This window comes from Aedes aegypti, unplaced genomic scaffold (assembly GCF_002204515.2).
Source record: "Aedes aegypti strain LVP_AGWG unplaced genomic scaffold, AaegL5.0 Primary Assembly AGWG_AaegL5_hic_scaff_15_PBJ_arrow, whole genome shotgun sequence".
Classification (NCBI taxonomy): Eukaryota; Metazoa; Arthropoda; class Insecta; order Diptera; family Culicidae; genus Aedes; species Aedes aegypti.
This window is the reverse complement of record NW_018735053.1, coordinates 10,808-36,636: the sequence shown is the minus strand read 5'-3', so window position 1 is coordinate 36,636 and position 25,829 is coordinate 10,808. Positions and strand designations below refer to the sequence as shown.

The 25,829-nt window shown below is 39.9% G+C and overlaps 1 protein-coding gene across 2 annotated transcripts in view; it reads right to left on the bottom strand.

Moving 5' to 3' along the window:
* LOC5572710 overlaps positions 1-25,599 on the bottom strand; it is a 28,412-nt gene extending 2,813 nt beyond the window's left edge. The window contains exons 1-4 of one of the 2 annotated variants that reach the window (XM_021856375.1): positions 25,421-25,599; positions 25,253-25,355; positions 24,916-25,186; positions 19,440-20,402 (exon numbers count right to left, since the gene is read on the bottom strand). In XM_021856375.1, coding sequence (XP_021712067.1) covers positions 19,440-20,402; positions 24,916-25,186; positions 25,253-25,342 — 1,324 coding nt within the window. In that variant the 5' untranslated portion in view covers positions 25,343-25,355; positions 25,421-25,599. The remainder of the gene's footprint in view (positions 1-19,439; positions 20,403-24,915; positions 25,187-25,252; positions 25,356-25,420) is intronic. The other variant, XM_001660480.2, reaches the window with a different exon arrangement.
* Positions 25,600-25,829: the final 230 nt, after the last annotated feature.

Genomic DNA, 25,829 nt, shown 5'->3' with positions numbered 1-25,829 from the left:
GCGCGCGACCCGAGAGGGAAAACAACTGACGACTGCTCGGGCTTTCTTGACGCACTGCCCAGAAGCACAGAATTATCGGCTACAGGTCGGGTTCGGGTTTGGTGAGAGTTGTGAACAGAGTAACAACATGAAAGTTTCTGTATTCATCAGAAACAATGAATTTATCATACATATTTTTAAACTCGGAATTTTTCGGGTTCTTCTAGCAAAAATTTTTCGGGTTTCGGGTCGGGTTCGGGTTTGAACAACGAAACTTCTTCGGGTACGGGTCGGGTCCGGGTTTGCTTTTCAATTATTGGCTCGTGTCCGGGTTTAAAGAAATAAAATAAGTCGGGTACGGGTCGGGTTCGGGTTTGGAAAATGTCACCATCTCTACCACCTAGCTCGCAGCGCTACACGCCTTCTTCTTCCAACCGCGTCTGAAGCGAACACCATCTTTGCAGGGTTGCTGTCCGGCATTCTTGCAACATGCCCTGTCCATCGTATCCATACAGCTTTGACCACCTTCTGGATACTTGATTTACCGTAGAGTTGGGCAAGCTCGTGGTTCATCTTCGCCGCCACACACCCTTATACTGCACACGTCCAAAGATGGAGCAAAGCACACGGCGTTCAAAGACTACAAGTGCTTGCAGATCCTTCTCGAGCATCTGCCACGTTTCATATCCATATAGAGGATTTGACCGCAGCTTCTTCTGTAGGCCATAATAGGCCCGGCTTCGACTGATGATGCGTCTCCATATTCCAAGGCTAAAAATATTATCAGCCGTCAGCAAGGATACAAGGTAGACGAACTCTCACGGTGTCTTTGTGGAGCAACTTTATTACAAAAAAATAGGTAAGCCTGAAATTTCGAACTAAAAACAATTAGACTTTGCTCTTTCATTTGCGACCAAAATCAAAATAATCGGTCGGGGGGTCCAGAACATTTTTTTTACCGACACACATTGCGTTGAACATAGATACGGAACAAACTGCAAGATCAAACCATTTGAACACCTTGGCTTGGAAGGTAAAGTTATTCATGCTCAGAAGAGCTGTAATAAGCATATATGACATACACTCCCGTGCATAAGTTTGGGTTCACACACTCAAAAGTGTTCAGTCCATACCTCTGAGATTACACGTCCAATTGAAACTCTCTAAGCCGCATTCAAAAGGCAAAGAGTTATTCTTACTTCGTATGTATTTTTCCAAAAACATTTTTTGAATTTTATATGCTAAATTTTAAATTAAAGTTGTGACATTTTTAAAAAAACACACTGAAAAAACATTTGTAATTTCCTCAGCATTGGATCGACCAAAATTTTAAAACAAGGTGTTATTAGAATCGTAATTTTATATTCTCTGAAGAGCGCTCACGAAATTTTTGCGGAAAAATCTGAAAACTATTAAAAATCATTGAAACAGTCATTCAAGTCATCGTGCAAAAGTTTGGGTTCACCCCTCGATATGATGCAAATCGTGCAAAAGTTTGGGTTCACCTGAGCTGCACGCAAATCATTTTTCTCAATATCTCAGCCGTTTTTTAACCGATTTTAATAATTCATAGCTTATTCAAACGCAAATAATGGCGCGTACATGATTGGTTTGATGTTTCACCGATTTTTCGTGTTTTAAGTAAGTTCAGATGAACCCAAACTTTTGCACGACACACCATACTGAGGGGTGAACCCAAACTTTTGCACGATGACTTGAATGACTGTTTCATTGATTTTGAATAGTTTTCAGATTTTTCCGCAAAAATGCAATTGGACGTGTAATCTCAGAGATATGGACTGAACACTTTTGTATGTTTTTTAGGGGGTGAACCCAAACTTATGTACGGGAGTGTATGATATACGCATAATTGCAAAACTGTCTCAAACGTCATTTTAGTTATTGTCCACGAAAAACCTTGAAAATCGTACTTAAATTGGTCATAATGATGTAAGAAGTTATTAGGAAATATTTTTAATAGGTGAAGATGCTTCGATATCAAACCTCGAATTTTCAAGAGCTTGTTTGTAGATTTGTATCTTGAGAACCTGACAACCTTTTGCGTTGAACATTTTATTGATTAGTCGCCACCAACGAGTGACCAGAGAGTTACCGGTTGTCTGCTTCTCTAGACTTGTGCTTTTGAAAATTGGAGGTTTGGCTTCTATGTATATTCACCCTTAAAACCATTGATAACCGAGTGTGTAGCTCTTTGTCATTAAGCAGATAAACGGACCAAAATAAAAACGGTCACCGCCTTTCAAACAACACAATTTCAGTTATTCGAATTAACTAGTAGAGGGCTTCGCATATGATAAACCTTGTTATAAGGCATGTAATATACTTGCCCCATGGTGCTGAAAAATACGCTTATTTTGATGGTATTTGAGAAGTTTCAAATCTTATATTTTTTATGTTATTTTCTTAATGGCACAGTGCTTATGAAAAGATCAGAAACTAACATCATGAGGCTAAAATGGGTTTGGGATTTTTGTACTTGTTTGCAGTACCACAACCCCATATTAACCCCTCTACCGGCAGCTTCATTTTTTCAAATTATTCAAATCGCGATAACTTTTTTGTTTCTCAATATTTTTGGAAAAAATTTCCACAACTTCTCAAAAAACTCTCTTTTTTTCAGAATCTGTGTCGGTTTTGATCATTGGTCATCTATATTCGGAGATATTCCAAAATTCCTTGGGGGACCGACGCATAGCCATAACTCTCGTAATTATCTCTGGCTACAGATTTTTTCTCATATTCGGTTATTCGCTTGTCAAAACTAAACTTTGATGAAAGTCTATTGTGAAGAAATTAAACAAATCGGTGTAACTGTTTTTGAGCAATGAGCTTTTATGTTTTTGGTACCACTCTAGCCGTAACGAGATCTTGAAAACTTCTTAAAATATCATATTGAAATTTTATATGGAAAGTGTCGGTCCCCCAAGGAACACCGAAATATTTTTAAAACCAGTTGACCAATGGTCAATACCGACAAAGATTCCAAAAGTAGAAGAGTTTTTTGAGAAGTTGTGAAAAAATGGTGGAAAAAATATAGAGAAACAAAAAAGTTATCGCGATTCAAATATATTTTTGTGCTGAAAAAATGAAGCTGCCGGTAGAGGGGTTAAGCTAAATAATAGCAAACAAACTCATGAATATCTCTTCTGCTAACTGTCGAATTGGATTTCTCTCTTCAGCAAATTTCTTTATTATGGTTTGAAGAATGAGCTTTTACAATGGGATAATAAGTTTGTACTTACATTACAGTACAAGCGTGTTTGGAACATACCTCAAAATTTCTTCATAGTAATTTCCGTATAAACCTACATTGTCTTTGGGCCACCTTAAATCACCACCAAGAAAGCTGCGAATTTCACAGAACACTATTTTTATAGTAAGGATAGTAAGGCACATATGTGAGATTGAATTCTCAAACATTTTCTAATTTTGAACCGCCCTAATGTACATAAACACATAGATAGGCAAATTCAAACATATGTGCAAGTCTCTCGAAATCAAACAAAAAAAAATTACTCTGGACCCCCGACCGATTATTTTGGTTTTAGCAGCAAATTAGCGGGAGAAACCTAGACTTTATTGTGGAGAAGTTTCAGACTTACCTATTTTTTTGTAATAAACTTGTTCTACGAAACACACCGTGACTCTTCGATAACCTCGAACGTATCCTCGTCTATCGTAACATTGCTTCCTACTCGAGCCCTGACGTGCTCGGCTCCACCTGCTAGCGTAAAGTACATGCAAAGATACGTACAGTACATACAAAGTTTTGGACGCATTCACCACCAATCCAACTTTTGCTGCCTCGCGTTTCAGGCGGGTGTACACTGTACAGGTCTGCCACTTTTTCAAATGTTCGGCTAACAATGTCCATATCACCCGCGAAGCAAAAAAAATTGATTGGATCTCGAGTCTCGGCTGTTGAGCCTGACTCTCCGCGTAACACCTTCTAGGGCAATATTGAACAATGGACACGAAAGTTCATCACCTTCTCGTAGTGCATGGCGGGATTCAAGCGAACTGGAATGTTCGCATGAAACCTTCACATTATTTTGCACACCTTCTATCGTTGCTCTTATCAGACTTGTGAGCTTCCAATGAAAGCTGTTCTCGTCGATTTTTCTCTACGCGGTCAATACTATCGTATGTCACCTTGAAATTGATGAAAAGGTGAGACTTGGTATTCACTACATTTCAGGAAGATTTGCCGTACAGTAAACATTTGGTCCGTTGTCGATCGGCCGTCAACGAAGCCGGCTTGATACCCGGTCAACCAGTCAGTGATTTTCGATAGCGATCGATATAGATTCGTTTTGAACCGTTAGCGATCGCCATCGTTGGTCAAAGATCTATAAAGAATTCTGAAGACTGGTTGGTCGGGTAACTTCCCATGAACTTGTTTGCTACAGGTGACAGGCGACGGAAGTAACGGATAACACTTAGTAGGCCCAATTAAAATGGTGATCGCTCAGAAATTCTCGCAATCTAAGTTGTCACTTTTTAGTTAGATGGGACATTTTACCTCTTCCTTCTACTCCTCCAGTAGATGTTCTGTTTCCCAGATTGTGCCTATCAGCCGGTGCTGACAAATGCCTAGCCTCTCCGGGCCCATCTTTATGAGTTCAGCTCCGATACCATCCTTACCAACAGCTTTATTGTTCTTAAGCTAGTAAATGGCATCCTTAACCTCCCTCAAAGTGGGGGCTCATTGGTTTCCATCGTCCGCAGTATTGACGAAGGCATTTTCTCTGTTGTCTCGAGTTTCATTACCTGTGCTCTCAGCGCCATTCAAGTGTTCACATCGGCGAATATGCGTGTGCTCCCGATGAAATTGAGATATTTACAATTCCACGTACCGAGCTTCTATCCTCTAGCCTGTAACTATTGGTAGCTCAGAGGGGAGCCTTTCTTCTTCTTTCTGGTGTTACGTGTTCTATTGGGACAGAGCCTGCTTCTCAGCTTAGTGTTCTTATGAGCACTTCCACAGTTATTAACTGAGAGCTTATTATGCCAATGACCATTTTTGCATGCGTATATCGTGTGGCAGGTACGAAGATACTCTATGCCCTGGGAAGTCGAGAAAATTTCCAACTCGAAAAGATCCTCGACCGGTGGGATTCGAACCCACGACCCTCAGCTTGGTCTTGCTGAATAGCTGCGCGTTTACCGCTACGGCTATCTGGGCCCCTTTTCTGAGACTCTATAAAACATTCACCCCAGGGTCGGCATGCTTAATCCTTACAGTCTTCCACGAGGCAGGAAAAGTTCGCACTGTCATACATAAAAATTCACGTAACATTGGTTTAAACACAAACTACATTTTATCCCAGACTTTTCCGGCTCTTGCTTCCTTCATTTTTCCACTTTCTTAACCTGCTCTAACTTCTAACCAAAGTTCTTTTCAAAACAGCGGGGCTCACCCAGAAATTTGCCGTTAGATTCTAGAGTGGATTTTGAGGATGAACCTTGTTACCTACTGTCCTTCTCAACAAGACATACTTCGCCTCTTCCTGCTCCACAAATTCTATACTGCTTGAGCTAATTCAAGTAAACCTTATCGGTTGGTGGTTGCTCAGTAAGTAAAGTGATCTTATTAAACTTGGGTCACTGTCCTTTTAGCCCTGGTCAGTGACCCAGATCATTCGTGCCGACTCCGTGAGATCATCGTGCCCGTTGGATCGTCCATCTTGGTTACCGTCTCTCTGCTCTTTTTGGTTACCAATCGACTCTGCTTATCACTCTAGTGATGGGTGATGGAAACTGCTTTATATTGGATGAATGTAGATGCCACTCAATGGTAGGCTACTATACAAATTTAAACAAAATCTCAAAAACACTCCACTTCGCCGACTATCCCGGTTCGTATTCTCTCGTTGATTATTCGTTACTTGATTTTGAAGGGCTAGCTTGCAGGGCCTGACACATTCATTCATTTATTGGTATTACATTGTTATTACAATACAACCGCATCAACAATTCCACTCCATACAACTCGGTTTGCAGTAGCCTCGGCTGCGGCCCACACTCGCCAGATCTTGCAGCACCTGGTCAGCCCATCGTGCCCGCTGTGCTCCTCGCCTTCTTGTACCTGCCGGATCCGAAGCGAACACCATTTTTGCAGGATTGTTGTCCGGCATTCTTACAACATGCCCCGCCTAACGCATTCATCCAGCTTTTGCTACCTTCAGGATGGTAGTTTCGCCGTAGAGTGCAGCGATCTCGTTGCTCGCGATCGTTCTCCCGCATACCGACAAAGATCGTCCTAAGCACCCGACGTTTGAAAACTGACGAGTGCTTGCAGGTCCTCCTCGTGCATCGTCCACGTTTCTACGTATGCAATTAAAAGGGTGTTCGGTGATCCAATAGAGTATAATTAAGTTATTTAAGGTTGCATTACCAGAAAATATTATTACCAATTTTAGGCAAAACATAAATCGCCTGTGTGGCTTGATACCATTGTAGTCTGTGAGAGTTTCTGCTCTAGAACGCTCTCTCGTCACGAAACAAACGTGAGAGTGAACATCATCATTCATAGGGCTCTCCGATTTGGATGTGCCACGAACTGTTACACTCTCTGAATATGGTTCGATTGGCTGATTCGGATCAAAATCCAAACACTGATGGTACGCCTTGCTCAGTATTTGCCAACCAAATATTTACATAAGAGAGTGGCAAAATGGTCAAAGTCCCATAAAGCATAATTTAAAAATTTTGTCCAGAATTCTCATAAAGATAAAGATTTCACGTAGTTCATGTAAAAATCTTCTTTTTCTTCTTGGCATTAACGTCCCCACTAAGGCTGGTTCATTGTACTCTCTAGCCAGAGTATGGTAATCTGACTTGGCGAAAGTGGCTAGGAAGCCATCTTTAACTTGCTGGCCGTTTTGTTTATAAACATTACTGCCTGGCCTGGATAACGCTCAAACTGAAACTAACCATGCTGCCAATAGTGCGAACGAAATAGTTAAAAAGAGAAATAAAAGTAGAGTACGCTACGCGCAGATCCAGTGCATTAGAATAATTTCTGACATCACTTTTTCTTCAACCAATCAGAAGTCATTACTGCCTGGCCCGTAAGATGCTGAAACTAAAACTAACCGTGCTGCCATACGTGTGGACGAAATTGTAGAAAATAGAGAAAGAAGTATAGAGCACACATGGAGCAGGTGCGACCGTATTAGAATAATTCTTGATAACACTGTTTCTCCAATCAATCAGAAGTCAATTGTCCGACTACCTGTCTTAGATGTTTGTAAACAAAACGGCCAGCCCTTACTCACATACCCTTCTTGATTTTCTCCACAAAGTGAGCATGATGTATCACCTTAGGAGGAGCTGAACCCGCCTTGGTCCCCACTGGGACAGAGCAGGCTACTCAGCGTAGTGTTCTACACAGATAAAATATTTAAATTTCAATGTAGCGTAAAAAGACGAGTATAATAAAAGTAAATCAAATTCATCTATTGTTACAGCATCATGATTATTTTTCAACTAAAGATGCTTGAATGTTACATGATCGTGTAAATTTAAAGGCCATTCGACTGCAAAATAAGCTATTTGTCGTTAACATTTCAGTTTATTTTATGCTCCAAATATGTGCATGAAAATAAACTGAAATTTACAACATATTCTTAGCTGTGTAAGAGCACTTCCACAGTTATTAACTGAGAGCTTTCTTTGCCTAAATTGCCATTTTCGCATTCGTATATTGTGTGGCAGGTACGATTATACTCTATGCCGATGGAAGTCAAGGAAATTTCCATTATGAAAAAATTCTGGACCGACCGGGAATCGAACCCAGACATTTTCAGCATGGCTTTGCTTTGTAGCCGCGGAAACAAAACCACTCGGCAAAGGAAGGTCCCAATGTAAAAATCTACTTCTCCACATCTCTATATCGAAGGGACCATCGAGATAGGGAGAGATCGAGACAAAGATCAAAATGTTCGATGAATAGGGGGAGCGGGCCATTAAGCATAAGGTCATTTGGCATCAAATCATTTTGCACAACGGTCATTTGGCATAATGGTACGCTGATCATAAGTACTGTGCAAAAGGATAGGACAAGAAACAGTCAAGGAATTATTTCGTACCGAAATTACTTGAGCTGTACGCTGCTGAGAAGTAGAGCTGATTTCATAACGTCGGTAACGTCTGCTGTGCAAATCAAAATGGAGCTATCACTTTTCCATAGGGAAAAATTGTGACGCTCAATTATTCCGCAAGTAAAAGTGACATTTCGCTCATACCTAATCAGCTGTCAAAATTACTTTTGGTAAAAAGGAGAAATTTTACTTGAGCGCTTTACGTTTCAGGTGCATACTACGCATTTTCAAAAGTATTGGAGGGGTAAATTAGCAGAGAGAACAGTAAAACACGTCTTTACAGGTCGAGGCAAAACACCTTGAATGAAGCTTTATTCATTTCCTCCTTTCCATTCCCTTTTGAGCTTCATTCAGTCAGCTCCTTTACACTCGATTGGCGCGCGATGCTGAATGGCGCAGGGCTGCCATCACTCCTCCTCATCGCGCAGAGATCGCAATCCAATCCTCTCGCGTATGTCCTCCAATTTACCCTGTTCAGCGGTTTCGTAAAAATGTCCGCCAACATATCCGCCGATGGGCAATAAGTTACATTTACGTTGTCGTTTTCAGCCAAATTCCTTCACGAAGTGGTATTTGGTGGTCCACGTGCTTCGAACGCTTCAGTCCTGCATTCTGCTCCAAACATCTTGATGCAACTTTTGGTTGTCTTCGAAGATCTGTACTGGTTCCTGTACAGGCTCCCCGAAGTCCTTCAATAGTTTTTTCAGCCAAAGCAGCTCCGACAACCATTCAGCTAACGAAATGTTACTCCGCTTCCGTCGATGAAAGTGCCACACACGATTTGCTTTCTGGCACACCATGAAATCGGGCCACCAACCCAGTTGAAACAGGTAGCCCGAATTCGATTTTCGGTCCTTCACATTTTCCGGCCCAGTCTGCGTCCGCGTATCCTCGAAGTTCTTGTCTGTTTATAGCCAATTCCAACTTCAAATCACTCGTAGACTTCAGGTAGGCAGAACCCGTTTTGCTTCCGTCCAATCCGCATTCGTTGGCTTGCTTACCTGCCTTCCAAGAATGGATGTACTAATAGCGATGTCTGGCCGGTATTTACTGATAGATACAGCAAACCACCGACGAGGCTCTGGAACTTCTCATTGTGTCGGTAGACTCTCCAGCTCCTCCTTTTGCTGTAGGTATCCCGACGTCATAGGAATCCTTGATCCCTTGCATCGCAAGTCCGAACTGTGCAACCAACTTGTCGATATAAGCCTTTTGGTCCAAGCAGTAGGCGTTGTTCTTCCGCGTCACTCTTATTCCCAAAAATGTTTCACTTCACCAAGTGTTGTAATCTGGAACTCGCTAGCTAAAGCCCTTCACAACTCCTTCGTAGTCTTCATCACGTGATGTAGCGATTAGCATATCATCCACATACACCAGGATATACACTGTGCCGCCGCTCGTCTTCCGCACATATAAGCACGGGTCAGCATCCGCCTGCCGGAATCCCAGTCGCTTCATAACATTATTCAGCTTTTGGTTCCAAACCCTGGCTGATTGCTTCAAACCATATAGGCTCTTACGCAAACGACACACCTGTCCTTTTTCCACTCGTAGTCCGGGTGGTACCCGCATATAAATGGTCTCCTTGAGATCGCCATTCAAATATGCAGTTTTCACGTCAACGTGCCTGACCTGCATCTCATCTCGTCCAGCGATGGTCAGCAGTGTACGAAGCGTCACTTGCTTCGCGACTGGGGCGAATACCTCGTCGTAGGTCCAGGCCATATCGTTGCGTGAAACCTTGCGCCTACTAATCTCGCCTTTATATCGTACTAGTTTACCTTGCTCATCCTGCTTCTTTCTTATAGGATCACGCGGCATCCCGATGGTCTTGCTTCCTGGCGGCAACGACGTCAAGTCCCAGGCCTTGCACTCCCGCAATGACTGGTCAGCTCGTCGTTCATGGCGCTTCCAATGGCCATTCTCAGGATCACTCACTGCCTCTTGGTAGCTTCGGGGTTCACACTGCTGACTCCGAGCAGTTTACCATCCGCCACGTACACGTTCAGGTGGAATACCTTTCGTTGACCTTCCAGACCGACGAGGTGTAACGGCGAATTTGCTCCTCCTGCAAATGCTCTGGATCGAAACTAGTTCGTCGTCCTGTCGAGAGACAACACTGCCATTGGCATCTTCATATACACTCCGATCTGCTGGATTTTCAAAACCAATATCCAAATTGTCGCAAGATTCTTCTTCAAAAACCACGGAATTCTTCCTCATCGGTCACTTCGCTGACTTCGCTCATCTTCGGAATCTTCATCGGACTCGTCCGACTCTTCATGCTCCCATGTTGCTGGACGGTTTCACCGGAGGCACCACGAAAATTTCGTCATCGACTGCATCCGGAATCTCTCGATCACTTGACGGCAAAGAAACGAGCATCACGACTGAAAACGATTTCGTTTGTCTTCAAGTCGATGAAACGCCACGCTTTATGCTGCTGGGAGTACCCAACAAACGTCAATTTTGTCGCCTTCGATTGCAGCTTCGTCCGCTTTTCCTTCGGGATGTGCACATAAGCTTTCCGAACCAAAATCTGGATCATGCTCATGTCCGGCTTCGTACCGTGCCAAATTCGTAGGGCGTCTGCTGCACCGGTTTCGTTGGCAACATATTCTGCAGATGGTTGGCCGTGTTAACCGCCTCGGCCCAATAACGATAATGCAACCCAGAATCGATGATCATACACCGTGCCATCTCTACCAGCGAACGATTTTTTGCGCTCCGCAACTCCGTTCTGCTGTGGCGTGTATGCTGTCGTAAAACTGCTGCTGAATTCCTTCCTGCTTGAGAAACTTGACCAACTCTGCGCTGCGGTACTCTCCTCCTTGATCCGATCTGATGATCTTCGGGGGTCTACCAAACTGCGTTTTCATCAAACGTACGAAATCTCGGATAACGTCCACGGTATCCGACTTCTTCCTAAGAATGTATAGAGTGGTAAAGCGGCTGTAGTCGTCGATCAGCGAAAGAAAATACCGACGGCCTCCAGGTGTAGCCGTTTTCATCGGCCACACAAGTCACTGTGGATCAAATCCAACACTGCTTTCGACTTACGCCTCACTTTCTTAGGAAATGGTCGCCTTGCCATCTTTCCCTCCAAACAGGGTTCACAAGAATAACCGAACAGAGCAGTGACGTACCTTGATGCCTGTTGGCTAAAGCTTTCCGCTCCAGATCCAGGATAGCTTGAGTATCACGATGTCCCAGCTTCCTGTGCCACTCGTGTATGCAGTTCTTCGTATGACACTGATCCGAAACTGCACTAGCACGTTCAACCATTTGAAGATGGAACAGACCCTTGCTTGACGGCGCAATAGCAGCAATCTTATCACCGTTCGCAATTCTACATCCGTTCTTGTCGAAGATTACGCTCGCTCCCTTCTGAACGAGCCCTGCCAACGGACACGAGATTCATGTCGAGATCAGGAACGAAAAGCACTTCACTCAACAAAATTCGCGTTTCTGCGCCACCACCTCCGATGCAAAAAATCTGGCACAATCCGACGCCTTTCACCGCTGCATGTTTACCGTCGGCAACCGTAACCGATTTTGGAGTGTCCATCCGCGGTTCATTGAACGACACGAAAAACTTCCGATTTGCGCACATATGCGAACTCGCACCGGAATCGACGATCCAGTCTTTCGCCGCGCACTCACTGGCAACAAACGCACTATTTCTCGGTTCTACGTTCACATCGGAATTGACGACACAACCATTCGTCACGCACTCTCTGGCAAGAAAAGTAAATTCTTCCGATCGCGACGTCGCAAGCTTCGCCTTCGCGAGCTTTTTCGACACTTTTCTCACTTCGCTGTGCCTGCTCACTGCTGAGCTACTGTCACCTTCTTCTTTCTTCTGCCTCAGCCACAAGCTGCAGTTTGCTTTCTTATGACCGGGCTTCTCGCAGAAAAAACACACTGAGTTTTTCTTCTTGTCTTCCGCTTTGAGAACAACCGAATCCACTACCGCCGGATCACGACGCTTGTGCACTTCGTTTATGATCTTCCCTTTCACAAGATGCATCGTTAGCTCATCATCGGCTCGGTTCTCTAGCGTCGTCGTCAAGGCATCGAACGAACTAGGCAAACTTCGAAACACTAAAACCACCTGGAGATCTTCGTCTAGTTTTGTTCCAGCATTAGCCAGCTTCTCGAACAAATCCTCAAACTCCATCAGGTGTTCTTCGATGTTGTCCCCGTCGTGGTACTCCATGTCGCAGATTCGCTTGAGCAAATGCACTTTGGTCGTAAGCGTCTTCTTCTGGTGCTGCTTTTCCAAATTGTCCCACACTGCTTTCGCGGAATTCGTATTCCGGATATGCCCGTGTTGACTTTTTGTCAGCAATAAACCGATCGTCGCGCGCGCTCTCTGGTCTCCCTCGTCCCAGGCAGCCAGTTCCGCGACGTTCGAACCCGAAGCAGCCACTTCCGGCTTCACTCCCGGCGAGACATACTTCCAAAGTCCTTCTCTCACCAACAAAAACTCGACTTCCAATTTCCACGAATCGTAATTATCGTTCGTTAACTTCGCGATACCAATTTTCTCCATTTTTGTTGAATTTAACACTTCCGGAAAAATTCCAACAAACCACGCCACGACTTGTCTGAACGTGTTCACTTTGCACAAAAAACAAAATGGCTACTTCACAGGCCCATAACCTATTGGAGGGGTAAATTAGCAGAGAGAACAGTAAAACACGTCTTTACAGGTCGAGGCAAAACACTTGAATGAGCTTTATTCATTTCCTCCTTTCCATTCCCTTTTGAGCTTCATTCAGTCAGCTCCTTTTACACTCGATTGGCGCGCGATGCTGAATGGCGCAGGGCTGCCATCAAAAAGATTGCTGCACTTGATGATAAACTATTATGTTAATTGACCATTAGGCATAATGCAAAGGTTAGGCGTTATTGCAAAGGTCCTTTATGCTAAGCGGCGTTATGCCAAATGACCTTATGCCAATTGACCCCAGACCATTTTCAAGGTTTGGTATGTTAACTTTAAGGGGGCAGGATCCATCATTGATTTCGGAATTTTCAAACGCAGTTTTTTCCTTCAAAATCAAGAAAATTTACAGGAAAATGTGTTCACTGTATTCTATTCTCGAACCGAAACACAGTGAACACATTTTCATCGAATAATTTTTAGTTTTTTTATAGAACAGAAAAACTGCTTTTGAAGTTTCGATAATGGCGATGATTACAATGACGGAGCGTTGAACGTTAAGATAGCCAACAGTGAACGGGCCAGGTATGAGAAAAAAGTCGCGGTTCGTTGAGCTAACCTGCCCTACAGTAAAAATGTCCAAAATATTGTAGGAGAACGTTCGTGATTTGTGATGAACGTTTGTGGTTTTCAATTAAATTGATTTTCTAATTTCGACGTCACATGGTTTTGGCCTTTTGTGATTCGCCTTTTTGTGATAGACCCGTATTTAGAGTCGAAATATCTAAAGCTGCATGTTGATAAATTCCGACAGGAGCTATTAGTGGAATGCTTAGACGAATATTTTGCGAAATAATTGGAAAATCCCTGTAGAAATCCTAGAAAAACTCCAAAACTTTTTATAGATACCTTTTTTTTATTTTTATTTTTTTTTGTATGGTATTCAGTTGGAGCTGCCTGACAGCTTAACTTGTCAAGGCTGAACCCTCGGTCTGGCTTTTGCCAAGTTTCTCCTCTACCAGGACCAATACTCAGACGGGCTAGGCTATGGTGCCCACATGAACACTGTTTTTTATTCGTATAGGCAAATTTAATGCGACACCAGCATAGAGGTCGCTAGGTAAGAAGGAGAGAAATGTAATTGAAAATGTTTGTTTACGTCCAAAATTCAATTTTTCGACCCAAAAATTAGCGCATAATCAATTAATTATTAAACTATTTTCCATTGGCATAATCATTTTGACCCTTTATTCTTGCGATACCGTAATTTCGGGTGAAATTGATCATTTTTCACGGTTTTTCTAGTCTGTTTTCTAAAATGTTAACAATGCCAAACAATTAAATGCAGGAAAACAAGTACGAAGGTGTGCCTCATCGACTCATATACCGAAATTTTCTAACAAATGTCATTTTAGTGTTAACAAATATCTCTAAAATAAAAAGTCAGGGAATCTCATTTCGGGGTGAAATTGATCACTTGTCAATGTCATTATTGTTAGTTTTCAAAACAACTCTACATGATAAATTTGAGCTCCCTGGATCCGAATATGCTTGTAAAATTCTTAGCAATGCAATATTTATATAAATAACGAAGAGTTAAATTTCATGAATTATGCGGAAAACGCCTAAATGTATGCAATTTCCTAAGGAATTCAATGATATCTAACAGAAATTCAATTATTTCAACCATTTGAGCTAATTGGAACGAGTTTTGGTGATGAAATCTGGTTTGGGGATGTATCTCAAGCAGGGCTGTGCATTTTCGAAAGCATTTTGTGAAACACGAATGCTCGGTTGCGTCGTCTCGATGGTGACGAACAACTGCGTCGCTTCGTTCTTCTTTCACCACTCATTCGTTTTGTTACCTGATTTAAAGCAGCGAACAAGAAAGGTGAAATGAAAGAGTAAGAACTTCGTTTCATTTTATTTCATTGAAATCTATCAAAATGTTTCAAATTGTAATTTTACCTATTTTTTGCAATAGTAATGTATATAACTTGTTAGGTAATAAATTAAGATAGAGAAAGTATGCGGGCCACCATGTCATTCATTTGAATTAATCAGCTCCTGGAGTTAGAGACTACTAATTGAAAGACCAGCTCGCTGCGGTGAGGCTCTGATATATGACGCGCGACGCACAGGCAGCACGAAAGAGCATCCTCACCAATTTTCAGGTTTATACTATGTTCAAATCCTTGCTTAGAAATAGAAGTTTATAGGTGTTTGTCAATACTGCACCGTGCATGATTTTGAAATTTTACATTATTTTCATAGTAATTAACATTCGTTAACGCAAAAAACTTCACAACACACAATTCGACAATAGTTACGACAAACAACGTTCATTTATTGCAGCATACATTGATATTTGTACTCCATTACGAATAAATAAAATCGTGTGATATGATGATCAATTTCACCCTTCTGATCAATTACACCCGATTTCACGGTACGCATGATTTCACAACAAATTTAGCCACAAACAAAGAATCCGGATGTTTATAACCTATGTAGCCAAACACCAATTTTCCAATTTTATCCAACAAATCGTACATGAGCACTGACCGGATCTGTACATTTTGGAAGGAAAAAAAGTTTATCATGTTTTTCAATGCTCTCTGATCGTCTACAACATAACTATTTCGAGAAAAAGTGTAATATGTGTGCTCCTTCCTATGCTGCACACGGTGCGTTCTCAACCCAACCTCTTTTATGACGTTTCTCCTACTAGCCACCAGATGTCGAAGTGATCGTTCAGCTTTGAAAATATTAGCCTATTGTGTTGTGGTAATTTTTGAAAAATACCCATATTACCTTGCTTCTGAGAAAAGAAAGCATTGTGATAATCAGCAGCTCCATCAGAATTTGTTCGAAATAGTAGTGTAGTAGTGTCATTACTAATTCTGGCTAGTCGAAAAGGTTTTGAATAATTTGTCATTTAAGTGCTATTTTGATTACTCCTGTCTTTTACGTAAGATTAGAATCTTAAATGTCAATTGTCGTTAAGGCTTAACAAAATTGGCTGTTTAGTAGTAGTTCTAGTTAATTTCGTTTTTTGTTGTTAAAAGTATTTATTGGTCATTACGTTCATATATCCTTAAAGAAAAAGTCACTTTCCTTGCCTGTTCATCAATTTCTCGAAACTAGCAAGTGTATCCTAATGATCGATCTCAGCGTCTTACTTTCAATAGTCATTATTACAGTGGGGGATCGAAATCCGTACAGGCTCAAAATCCGTACACTTCATACAAATAGTAGGCGTTTTGTATGAAGTGGACGGATTTAGATTCATTTCTTAGGTGTACGGATTTCGATCTCACACGGTATAGTGAATATTTAAGAGTAAAGTTACCTTAGGCTTCTATTACAGTCTCGTACAGGATTCACTTTTCGGTGGCAAATGCAATTCTTCACAACGCCTACTTTCTACTTGTAAATTTTGCGAAAATGAAGCTGAAATTAGATTATTTATACCAATAATCACAGACAAACAGACGTCACACTCTCATCATTGTCCATCGACCACCTTTTTAATGGTCGATTCAAAAATATGATAGGTGGCCAATCCGCCACCCGCAGCGCTCGCATCGTTTTTGTTCGCGTTTGACGTTTGCACACTACCGCCATCTGTTGGCCCGTCGGCCAAATACAATAATTTTAGCATTGGGCGCACATGTCCTCGTGACTATGATTTTGATCGAGATTTGTTCTAAGTGTTACGTCTGTTTGTCTGTGGTGCAATGTTACAAGAGAGGTATTTCTTACTATGGCAATGTGAAAACCATAGTAAAATAAGATTGTCGCCACTTATTTCTACTCAAAGAATCTACTAGTCATTTTTCTCAGAGTAATATTTCCTACGTCGTATATGATAACCACAGACAGACAGACGTAACACTTAGACCAAATCGCGATTAAAATCATAGTCGTGAGCAGTGGCGCATTTTGAACTGAACGCGAGCCAAAAATGAACGGAGCCCGAGCCAAATTTGCACTTGAACGTAGTAATCAATGAACTTACGAGCAAGAGCTTGCCGTTGCTCAAGAACGGCCCGTTCAGTTCACAATAATGATTGGAGGTCCCACTTGAAAAATGAATGTATTAATCGTCGTTATTTATCATGAAAATAGAAATCATACAGCCCTCGATATTACACGCAGAGAAAACAGACCTTTTTGTTTCAAAAATAAATATTATTGAAATATTTTTTAAAAATTACAATTATTTTTGTTGAATACAAATATTAAATTTTGTTGTTCCAAAAATTTTAATTGTTGTTTTTACACCAAACTGATGGGAACATAAGTTGCGTAGATTCAATAAAATATTTTTTTGATTGTTGGCATAATCTGTTTCGTTTTCAAAAAAAGTTTTTTGGTTTCAAAAAACCCTATTACTTACACACATACATATTTATTATATGAGAGTGTGTACTGTGTATGCTTTGTTTTCGCTATTATGTACGCACGGCTTGTCAGACGCCATTTCCATGATTTCAAACAAAACTCAAAATGGATTCAACAGAAGAAGTTTTGGTTATGGACTTGAGTTTTGGACTCTCTGTGAAAAAAATATCAATCGTCTTCTGGGTAAGAAATTGTCTTGTTTCCATGTAACTATCTGATATACGAACTTATACGCATTATTCGATTGTTTCTCTCTAGAAAATCAATACTATCTTGAAATTCTGAAAATCCTGGAACGGAAGGAAATTGAAGAATTGATATCGCCGCCATTTCTGGTTGACCGGACGAATTGCATGCATAGATTGAATGCTTGGAGAATTTCACCAGGTATAAATAAACGGATGAAGTGTTTTAACAAATAATTGTATTTTTCTATGTATCATAAGATTTCCACAGATTGTTATTCAACCGCATCACCGGTAGTAGGAGAAAGTAATCTGAATCCATCACTCGTGAACGGTGCACTGCAAATTACTTGCTGACTGCGTCTACAAAATGCATAAATGGCTAAAGTAATTTTATTAATCAGAGTTTATAGGAAGGCAATAACTCATCTGGTGATTATTTCTAAATCAGATGTAAATAAAATCCAAATGGAGAGAAAATAGTCTTTTAATTTATGATCATTTCAAATGAAATAGAAAATAATGAAAATACATCCTACATAAATAAAAAATTAAATATTGAATCAAAAACGTACTTTTTTGTTTTTAAAAAATACTTTTTTTTGGTTCAAAAAATATAAATTTTTAAAGCAACACAGTTATTTTTTGTTTCAACATAAGGTATTGTATTAACAAATATATTTATTATGAATTTAAAAACATAATTTTTGTTCGTGTTGACTACTGATTCTAGAAACAAAAAAATATTTTTTTGAAACAACAAGGTTTTGTTGTTGAATTCAAAAAAATATATTATTAGCCGAGAAATGATAATTTTTTCTGTTGATTTCAATACAGAATATTATTGATTTTAAAAATCATTTCTCTGCGTGTATACATGTCAAAAACATAACATTGACCTAGAATTTGTCGTAAATCAGTCAAAACTGATCGCGTTCATTTTTCAGCTCGCGCGGGTTCATATTTTTAAATTGCTCAATGTTCAAGCCTACTTGATCGCTGCGTTCAACAAAATGAACTGGAACGCGAACTGAACGCGTTCAAATGCATCACTGGTCGTGAGAACATGTACACCCAATGCTAAAATCACTGTGTTTTGCCGATAGGCCAACAGATGGCGGTAGTGTGTAAACGTCAAACACGAACAAAAACGATGCAAGCGCTGCGGTTGGTCGATTGACCGCCTACCATATATTTGAATCGGTCGTTACGATGAGAGTGTGTCGTCTGTTTGTCTGTGTGATAATGATGTATCTAGCTAGCTAATAGTAAGAGTGGCTACGGATCATTCTGGTTAGCAAAAGGCAAACTGAACGTCGCGAATAGCATTGATATCCACTTTGAATAGATTAATTATTTGAAATGGGTATCAATGCTATCAACGACGCAGAACGTCCGTTGGATCACATCCGAGATATTAGTGCGTCTATGTTATATAAATTATGACGCGGCTTTAATATTTTCAAGAGCACGGATCTAGAGAACCAAGCATCCGTTTAAGCTGAAAACTTAATCGATTGATCACTAGCTGGTGGTGACCAATCAATTAAGTTTTCTGCTCAAACGGATGTTTGGTTCTCAAGATTCGTGCTCTTGACAATTTGAAGTTAGGCTTCGATTCATCTTCACCTTAAGCAAAAATGCCAAAATGTGATACCACCACTACAGGTTACGCCTTTGGTGTCCATCTAATGAGCTAATGGATTGTGCCGTCCCATCGCGGCAAGGTCGCATAACCATGGGGAGGGTCCAAAACTCTTTATAAATACCTGAGATAAAACCCTAAAGATTTCCTAACGGATTACTTGGAAGATTCGTTTGAAGAACTCTGGCGAATACAGGAAGAAATTCTAGAGTTATTACTGAAAGAAACGCTCATGATAATTTTCTTTAGGTTGGTTTCGGACCTCTAGCTGACTAGGGCACTAGTCAAATCTTCAAACTGTTTTAAATCTGTCCAAACCCATCAACAGAAAAGAACCTGTTAAGTCGCCTTTTGGACTCCATTTTGCCCACTGCAATATAATGAGGGTAGAAATTTTAAATAAGCCCTTGAATATGTATAATACTCACGTGGCTCGTGGTTTAGCACTCTGTAGTTTTCCATGATTTTATCGTCATTCATCTTGAGTTGCAGCTCGATCAAGCCCTTGCTCAAATCCTGCCGGGGAATGTGTGCGTAAAACTCATCGACATTCACAATGAACGTAGGTATGACCAGCATCTCCGTTCCAACGACAGGTGTCTCCAACTCTGCTCTGATTTGAATTTTGTACAGTGATTTGTCTCTTGTCCAACCGTCGGATAGCTTTGCCACATGCTCCAACCTACAGCGGGATCCCTTGAAGCATCCCTGAACTGCTGGATCGTAAAAGGGACAGATCCGCTTGTCGTCTTTCGGTACATATCCCAGTACTGCTTTCATCACGTTTGTCGTATTGAGCGGTTCTTCATACAGCTCATCCAACTGAGCCTGCGTTAGAGTATCAAGAGAAACCTTGTAGTGCTCTTGCTCTAGCTTTTCCTCCTTTATTAGACGTGGTTTTTCCACACAGGCCAACGACATCAGTGAAACTTCGAGCCATGATTCATTGACATTCAAGACCTTGTAACCTAGTCGATTATACAGGTTCTCATCCAAATACTTGCGGTAGTCGTTGATCGTAGCGCAGCCTTCGACATTGGCCAGTGAACATTTGACGGCAAAAGGTGAAAGCTTCGCATAGAAAGGCGGCAACTCCAATAAACTCATACGCGAATCGTCGAAAACCAATATTTCTCCTGTATCCAGAAGCTTGACAAAGGGTTGATCGCTCTGCTTGCTTCGAATGGCACGAAAGATTGCTCCCTCAACACGTACTCCAAAAACATGAGTAGACGATTCGGGCAAGTCCTCCAATACCGTGTCTACGTTTTGAAGTGTTTGTAAAATCTCGGCGAAATTGATACCGGTCGCGCTCTGGTCAATCATGTAAAACTCAGCTTCTGTCTTGCAGATATATGTAATATCACATATTCCAATCTGGCCAGGTTGATCTGCAATACAAAATATAAAATTTTAACCTTTCTGTAAACAAAAGTTGAAAAAACAGGGTTTTAACTACACATATTTTTTATTTTTTTTAAATACTTTTGAGCCAAATTTTGATACAAGACGCACATTTTCTTCTTCTTGGCATTACGTTCTCACTGGGACAGAGCCTGCTTCCCAGCTTAGTGTTCTTATGAGCACTTCCACAGTTATTAACTGAGAGCTTTCTTTGCCAAAGTTGCCATTTTTCGCATTCGTATATCGTGTGGCAGCCCCTGGACCGACCGGGAATCGAACCAAGACACCTTCAGCATGGCGTTGCTTTGTAGCCGCAGACTCTAACCACTCGGCTAAGGAAGGCCCCTTACAAGACGCACATATCCTTGTAGTTTAATGCCTTCTTCAAAACTTTAGGAAAGGCCACATGATGCCGGAGTTATTCCAGAAACAAAATAGGTGTTTCGAAATGGCCAATTGTAAAAACGGTGATATTCAAGAATCCGGCTGAACTGTTTTATATTCATTAGCTCCATAACGATAGGAACGAATCGTAGTCCATCTTGGCCACTACGTGGCGCGGATCCCATTTTCCATGTTTTTTTTTTTTAATTTCTTTATTAGGTAGTATCATTCCAAACATTTTATTCATTTCTTATATCTAGGTGTTCTGTGTTTGACAACACTATCAAAGACACATCCTAATTCTATAAAACAAAATTTCAGATTTTATAACCATTTTGTTAACAACATATTACATTTCCTTTACCATAGCAGTTCAGATTTTTTACAGGTGAGTTGATTCACCTGCTTATTAGAGAAAAATGTTTTCAATTTAGGGGATTTTTTTTATTTATAAGCGGGCCGAAGGGTCTCAGATTTTCATGAAACTTTTTTCACAGGCAGGGCTCATCAATACAGTCGACTCTCCATAACTCGATATTCAAGGGACCATCGACTTATAGAATTATCGAGTTATAGAATGTACTGAAACAAAAAATCACAAAATCGAAGGAACAAATTTCTGTATTTCTAATGTATAAATGATCACCTCTGTAAGAAAATAATATTATTCTGTTGATTGTACTTTACACACTATTATTTGAAAACTTTTTACGAAATGCTCGAAAAATCACATTATTTTGACTGACAATATTTGTTTTATTTTCATGTTTATTACAACTTGCAAGTATTTTTTCATCTCCAAATAAGAATTTAACCATGTTTCCCCAAATAAGAACGATTTTAAAATAAATATCGAGTTATGGAGAGAAATTTCCCTCTCACGTGACATCGACTAGTGGAGATATCGAGTTATAGAAATATCGACTTATGGAGAGCACGATGTATGGAAATTTGAAGGGACAGAAAAATCTATCGAGTTATAGAGTATATCGAGTTATAGAACATCGAGTTGTGGAGAGTCGACTGTATATGAATAAAAAAAATTCCCGGAAAACTCAGTTGGATTTTTTTTTTGTTTTCCTCTGACACTACTTACTTTGAAAAATCATAACTTAAGAAAGAAGCATCGTAGAAACAAAGTTTTTTTTTATGAAAATGAAAGCAAATTTTCTCAGGAATAAAAAAAAATATTAACTGGAAAAAGTTTTCCCCAAAATTTTCCACCGTTGATAAAATTCGTAAAGAAAAGCCGGAAAAACTATGCTCCAACTCGTGGAAAGTTTTCAAAAATAATAATAATACTAATTTATTTTTACTTTTATAAAATTAAATGTCTCTTTCATTGTTATCCGGTCGAGAATCTTTTCGTAAGGGAAATGTCCTCAACTTTCCAGGGTATAATTGATCTTCGTACCTGCCACACGATATACGAATTCAAAAATTGTCAATTGGCAACGAAAGCACTCAGCTGTAACTGTGGAAGTGCTCATGAGAACACTAAGCTGAGAAGCAGACTCTGTCCCAGTTGGGACGTAACGCCAGAACAAAAAAAGAAATAAGCATAGTCTCAAAAATAAAATTAAAAAACGGTTTGTCTTAAATTCTGAATCTTTGAACAATGATTTCTCAAGAAAATGTTTATTTTATTTACATAGGTACCGTGAAGGTCCCATACTCTGCGCACTTAAGGCTTTTCAAATATCAAACAGCTGTAATTAATTGAAAACAAAACACAATACTCTGAAATTTTGGGAGCAAATACTTATTGATCTTATGTATAAGGAAAACTAAGTAATGATTTTTATTGCAAACTTTTAATTTTTCTCAAAGGTGTTCATGTTCCTAACTCTGCGCACTCATTTTTGCAATGCCCATTATTCTGCGCATTTAGGTTCCTATTTCTGCGCACTCGAAAAATTCTTTATAACAGTTGAAGTATTTTACTAAAAACATTATTAGCATTTAAACTCTGAATTAATCTTCATTTTCTTGCTTTATACGGCTTTACGCCCCCAGTGGAGCGTGGAATGTCTCTAAAGTTTACTAAGTGAAGTAAATTGTATCTATAATTCAATCCATGATAATTACTGTTACTGAATGCCATTAAGTGCAACTCTCAAAATAGTCGAAATCATCATATGATTTCCAAAACATGTAATTAACTCAGTTTTCTAAAATCTAAACCAGCATACAAAAAGGGTACAAACTACGTCTTTTTGCGTTCACCCTTGGCGTGTAGAGGAAAATTAGCTTTGACCAACCCGGTGCTAGGCAGCCATGTTTTCGTGATCAGCATCAAACTCAAGAGCAACAACGCACATCGGCCTAATCATATTAGGGGATTTTTTCTCCAATACTAAAATGTGTTTTTAGCTAATCACATCAACCCAAATTGACTTGCTGTACTGCGATCCAATAGTTTACAACCGTTTGTTTGTTAGAATAACTGTTGTTATGCGGGAAAAGAAATTTTTCGAAGAAAAAGATTTCGCCATCATTGATTGTTATTCCTCAAACGGTTATTTGTTTACAAACATTGAGCTGTCAGTGGGAACCACTTCCCAGTGGGAACCAAAGATGTTTGCTCGTTATTTTTCAATGGGGTTGTATGGGCGGTGTCAGGAGGCTGGCTTTGACTGTTTATGTATTTTCACTAGAAAATATAAAAACCAAATTTTCTTTGGTTCGGTTCGGGCCCGGGTTTGGTATTAAATAATTGTCTCGGATTCGGGTTTGAAGAAAATAAAAAAAAAAACCTGGTTCTGGTTTGTTATATGTGAAACCCGAACATTTCTACTAAATACGAAGAATAGTTTGAGCGAAAGGGTATATCCATTCTTAATGTATTGTTCATCACTCAATCGAGAAATATCGTCACTCTGTATAAGCGTGACGTAATTAATGAACGATTGCTATTACATATCAATAACAGTACTTTATTGGCGTTTCTATATAGCAAATACGATTAAACCTCGATGTTTCATTACTCGATATTGACTCATGAAACTATACAAAAAATCAAAATTATTTTATTGCATGGTTAGGGAGCATTCAAAAATTACGTCCATCGTTCAGGGGAGGAGGAGTCTACGAAAATGTGACAATGCATGTAATAAGTACTGTAAAAATCGCGACAGAGGATTGTGGAGACGGAGTGTAGAAATCCTTAAAATATGATGGACGTCATTTTTTAATCTTCCCTTACTATGATGATCCCCTCAAACAATTTTCCAAAGTATTTCTATTCCATATCTCGATTGTGTCGACAAGTCGATGGTTCCCTACAATATCAACCTCTGGAGGATTGATTGTATATTGAAAATAACGTTTTTTAACTGCTGCGCATAGTAAGGAACATAGTTGAAAAATGGTTCCTTACTATGCGCACTTAAGAAGAATACGAAAATTAAGAGAAAATAAGTTGCACTTTACCAGTGATGATTGCTCGATAAATAAACTAGTGCCTACGTACTAAAAATATATTACACTCAAAACAGTTTACTAACCGAAGTTCCTATTAGAAACGATTCAATTCGTGCTTTTAAATTACAATTTTACGTTTTCCATGTCGTTTTATTGAATTTTATAGGTTGGACTCCACACTATTTGATCCATAACTGTGGGGTCAAGGTAGTATTAACGTACAAAAATTGACCCTGGAGGATTCGGAAAATGGGATCCGCACCATAGTGGCCCCGCTAGACTTGAAGACATTCGTTCCCATCATCAATAGAACAATTAATGTAAAAACTTAAGCGGTTTCGCATTGAAAATCCCAGCTTTATATTTCAAAAAAAAAACATACTTGGAATTTTTAGAAAAAAAAAAAAAAACACTTAAAACTAGGAGTAGTATATCCGCGTATAGTCACGAAGCTTGGTTTAAAAATAGGATTAACGGAAGCAACTATGCCTAATTTTTTAATACAGTTGTTTTCAATTGTTTTTGTCTTTTGTTAGTTTTCAATAGTACACTTTAGCTTTAATTGTAACTTGAAATTTTTATTACCTTCCAATGTTTCTAAATGTAATATCTGTACGTTTCCTTGACCCGATGAAAGTTCAACTAACAGGTTATCGTTTATAATAAAGTTCAAATTACAAAATATATACTCACATCGATCATAAGCTACCACCGGGAACTCAAATTCAGGCATCTTTGCTTCTACGATTTTCGACGTCGTAGATTGATAATCGGCCACCAGTGCCAAGTTGTTCTGTTTGGGTTCTATAACTGCGGCATTGCTGTCTACGGTAAGATCAATCAAATTTCGTTCCACCTCTAGAGAGGATATCGCCGGTAGAACATTTTCCCACGTTTCCACAAAACGGTAAATCGAGTTGATCATGTTGATTTGTTGCTTCAATGATACTTGCGATTGATTTAGCTGTAGAAGATGAAACATGATAAATACAACTATGAGTTTGTTATCGCTCAACAAGTGCCTTTTTACCATTTGAAGCATCGTGCTTAGAATGGCCATTCCGCGCTGAATCAGGGATTCCAGGAAGAAACGGCCATCCGCCGGCCGATGCAAGTCCATGATTACCTAGCTGCTGAAAAATAAGCGAATTAGTTATCGGATTTTCAACATTTTCGACATTATTTTGAGAAAACTAACATTTGTTATATCAGTTGTAAAATCAGAAACGATTAAATCGTTGAAAACAAGAATTAAACGGTTAAAATTTGGTGCTCCGAGATTTGTTTTTAAGCTCTGCGCTGACTTCGCGCTGTTTGTTTGTTCCTTTGGGTCGCCGGCGGCGGGCGGATGGGATGACCATCAGGATGACCACACGCTAACACGCTCGTTTTGATTTACTCGAATTCAAGTAAAACTAACCAAAATCTAACACGGAAAAACAAATTCAATACAGAGTCAGAATTAGGGCGAATGGGAAAATTAATACATTCTCAGCAAAATCTGTTTGAAGTTAAGCGGACTTAGGGTCTGTCTCAATTGCGTTGTTAAAATTAATCTGAACTCAAATTTGACACTTCGGAAATTAATTTCCCTCCGATTTCGATCT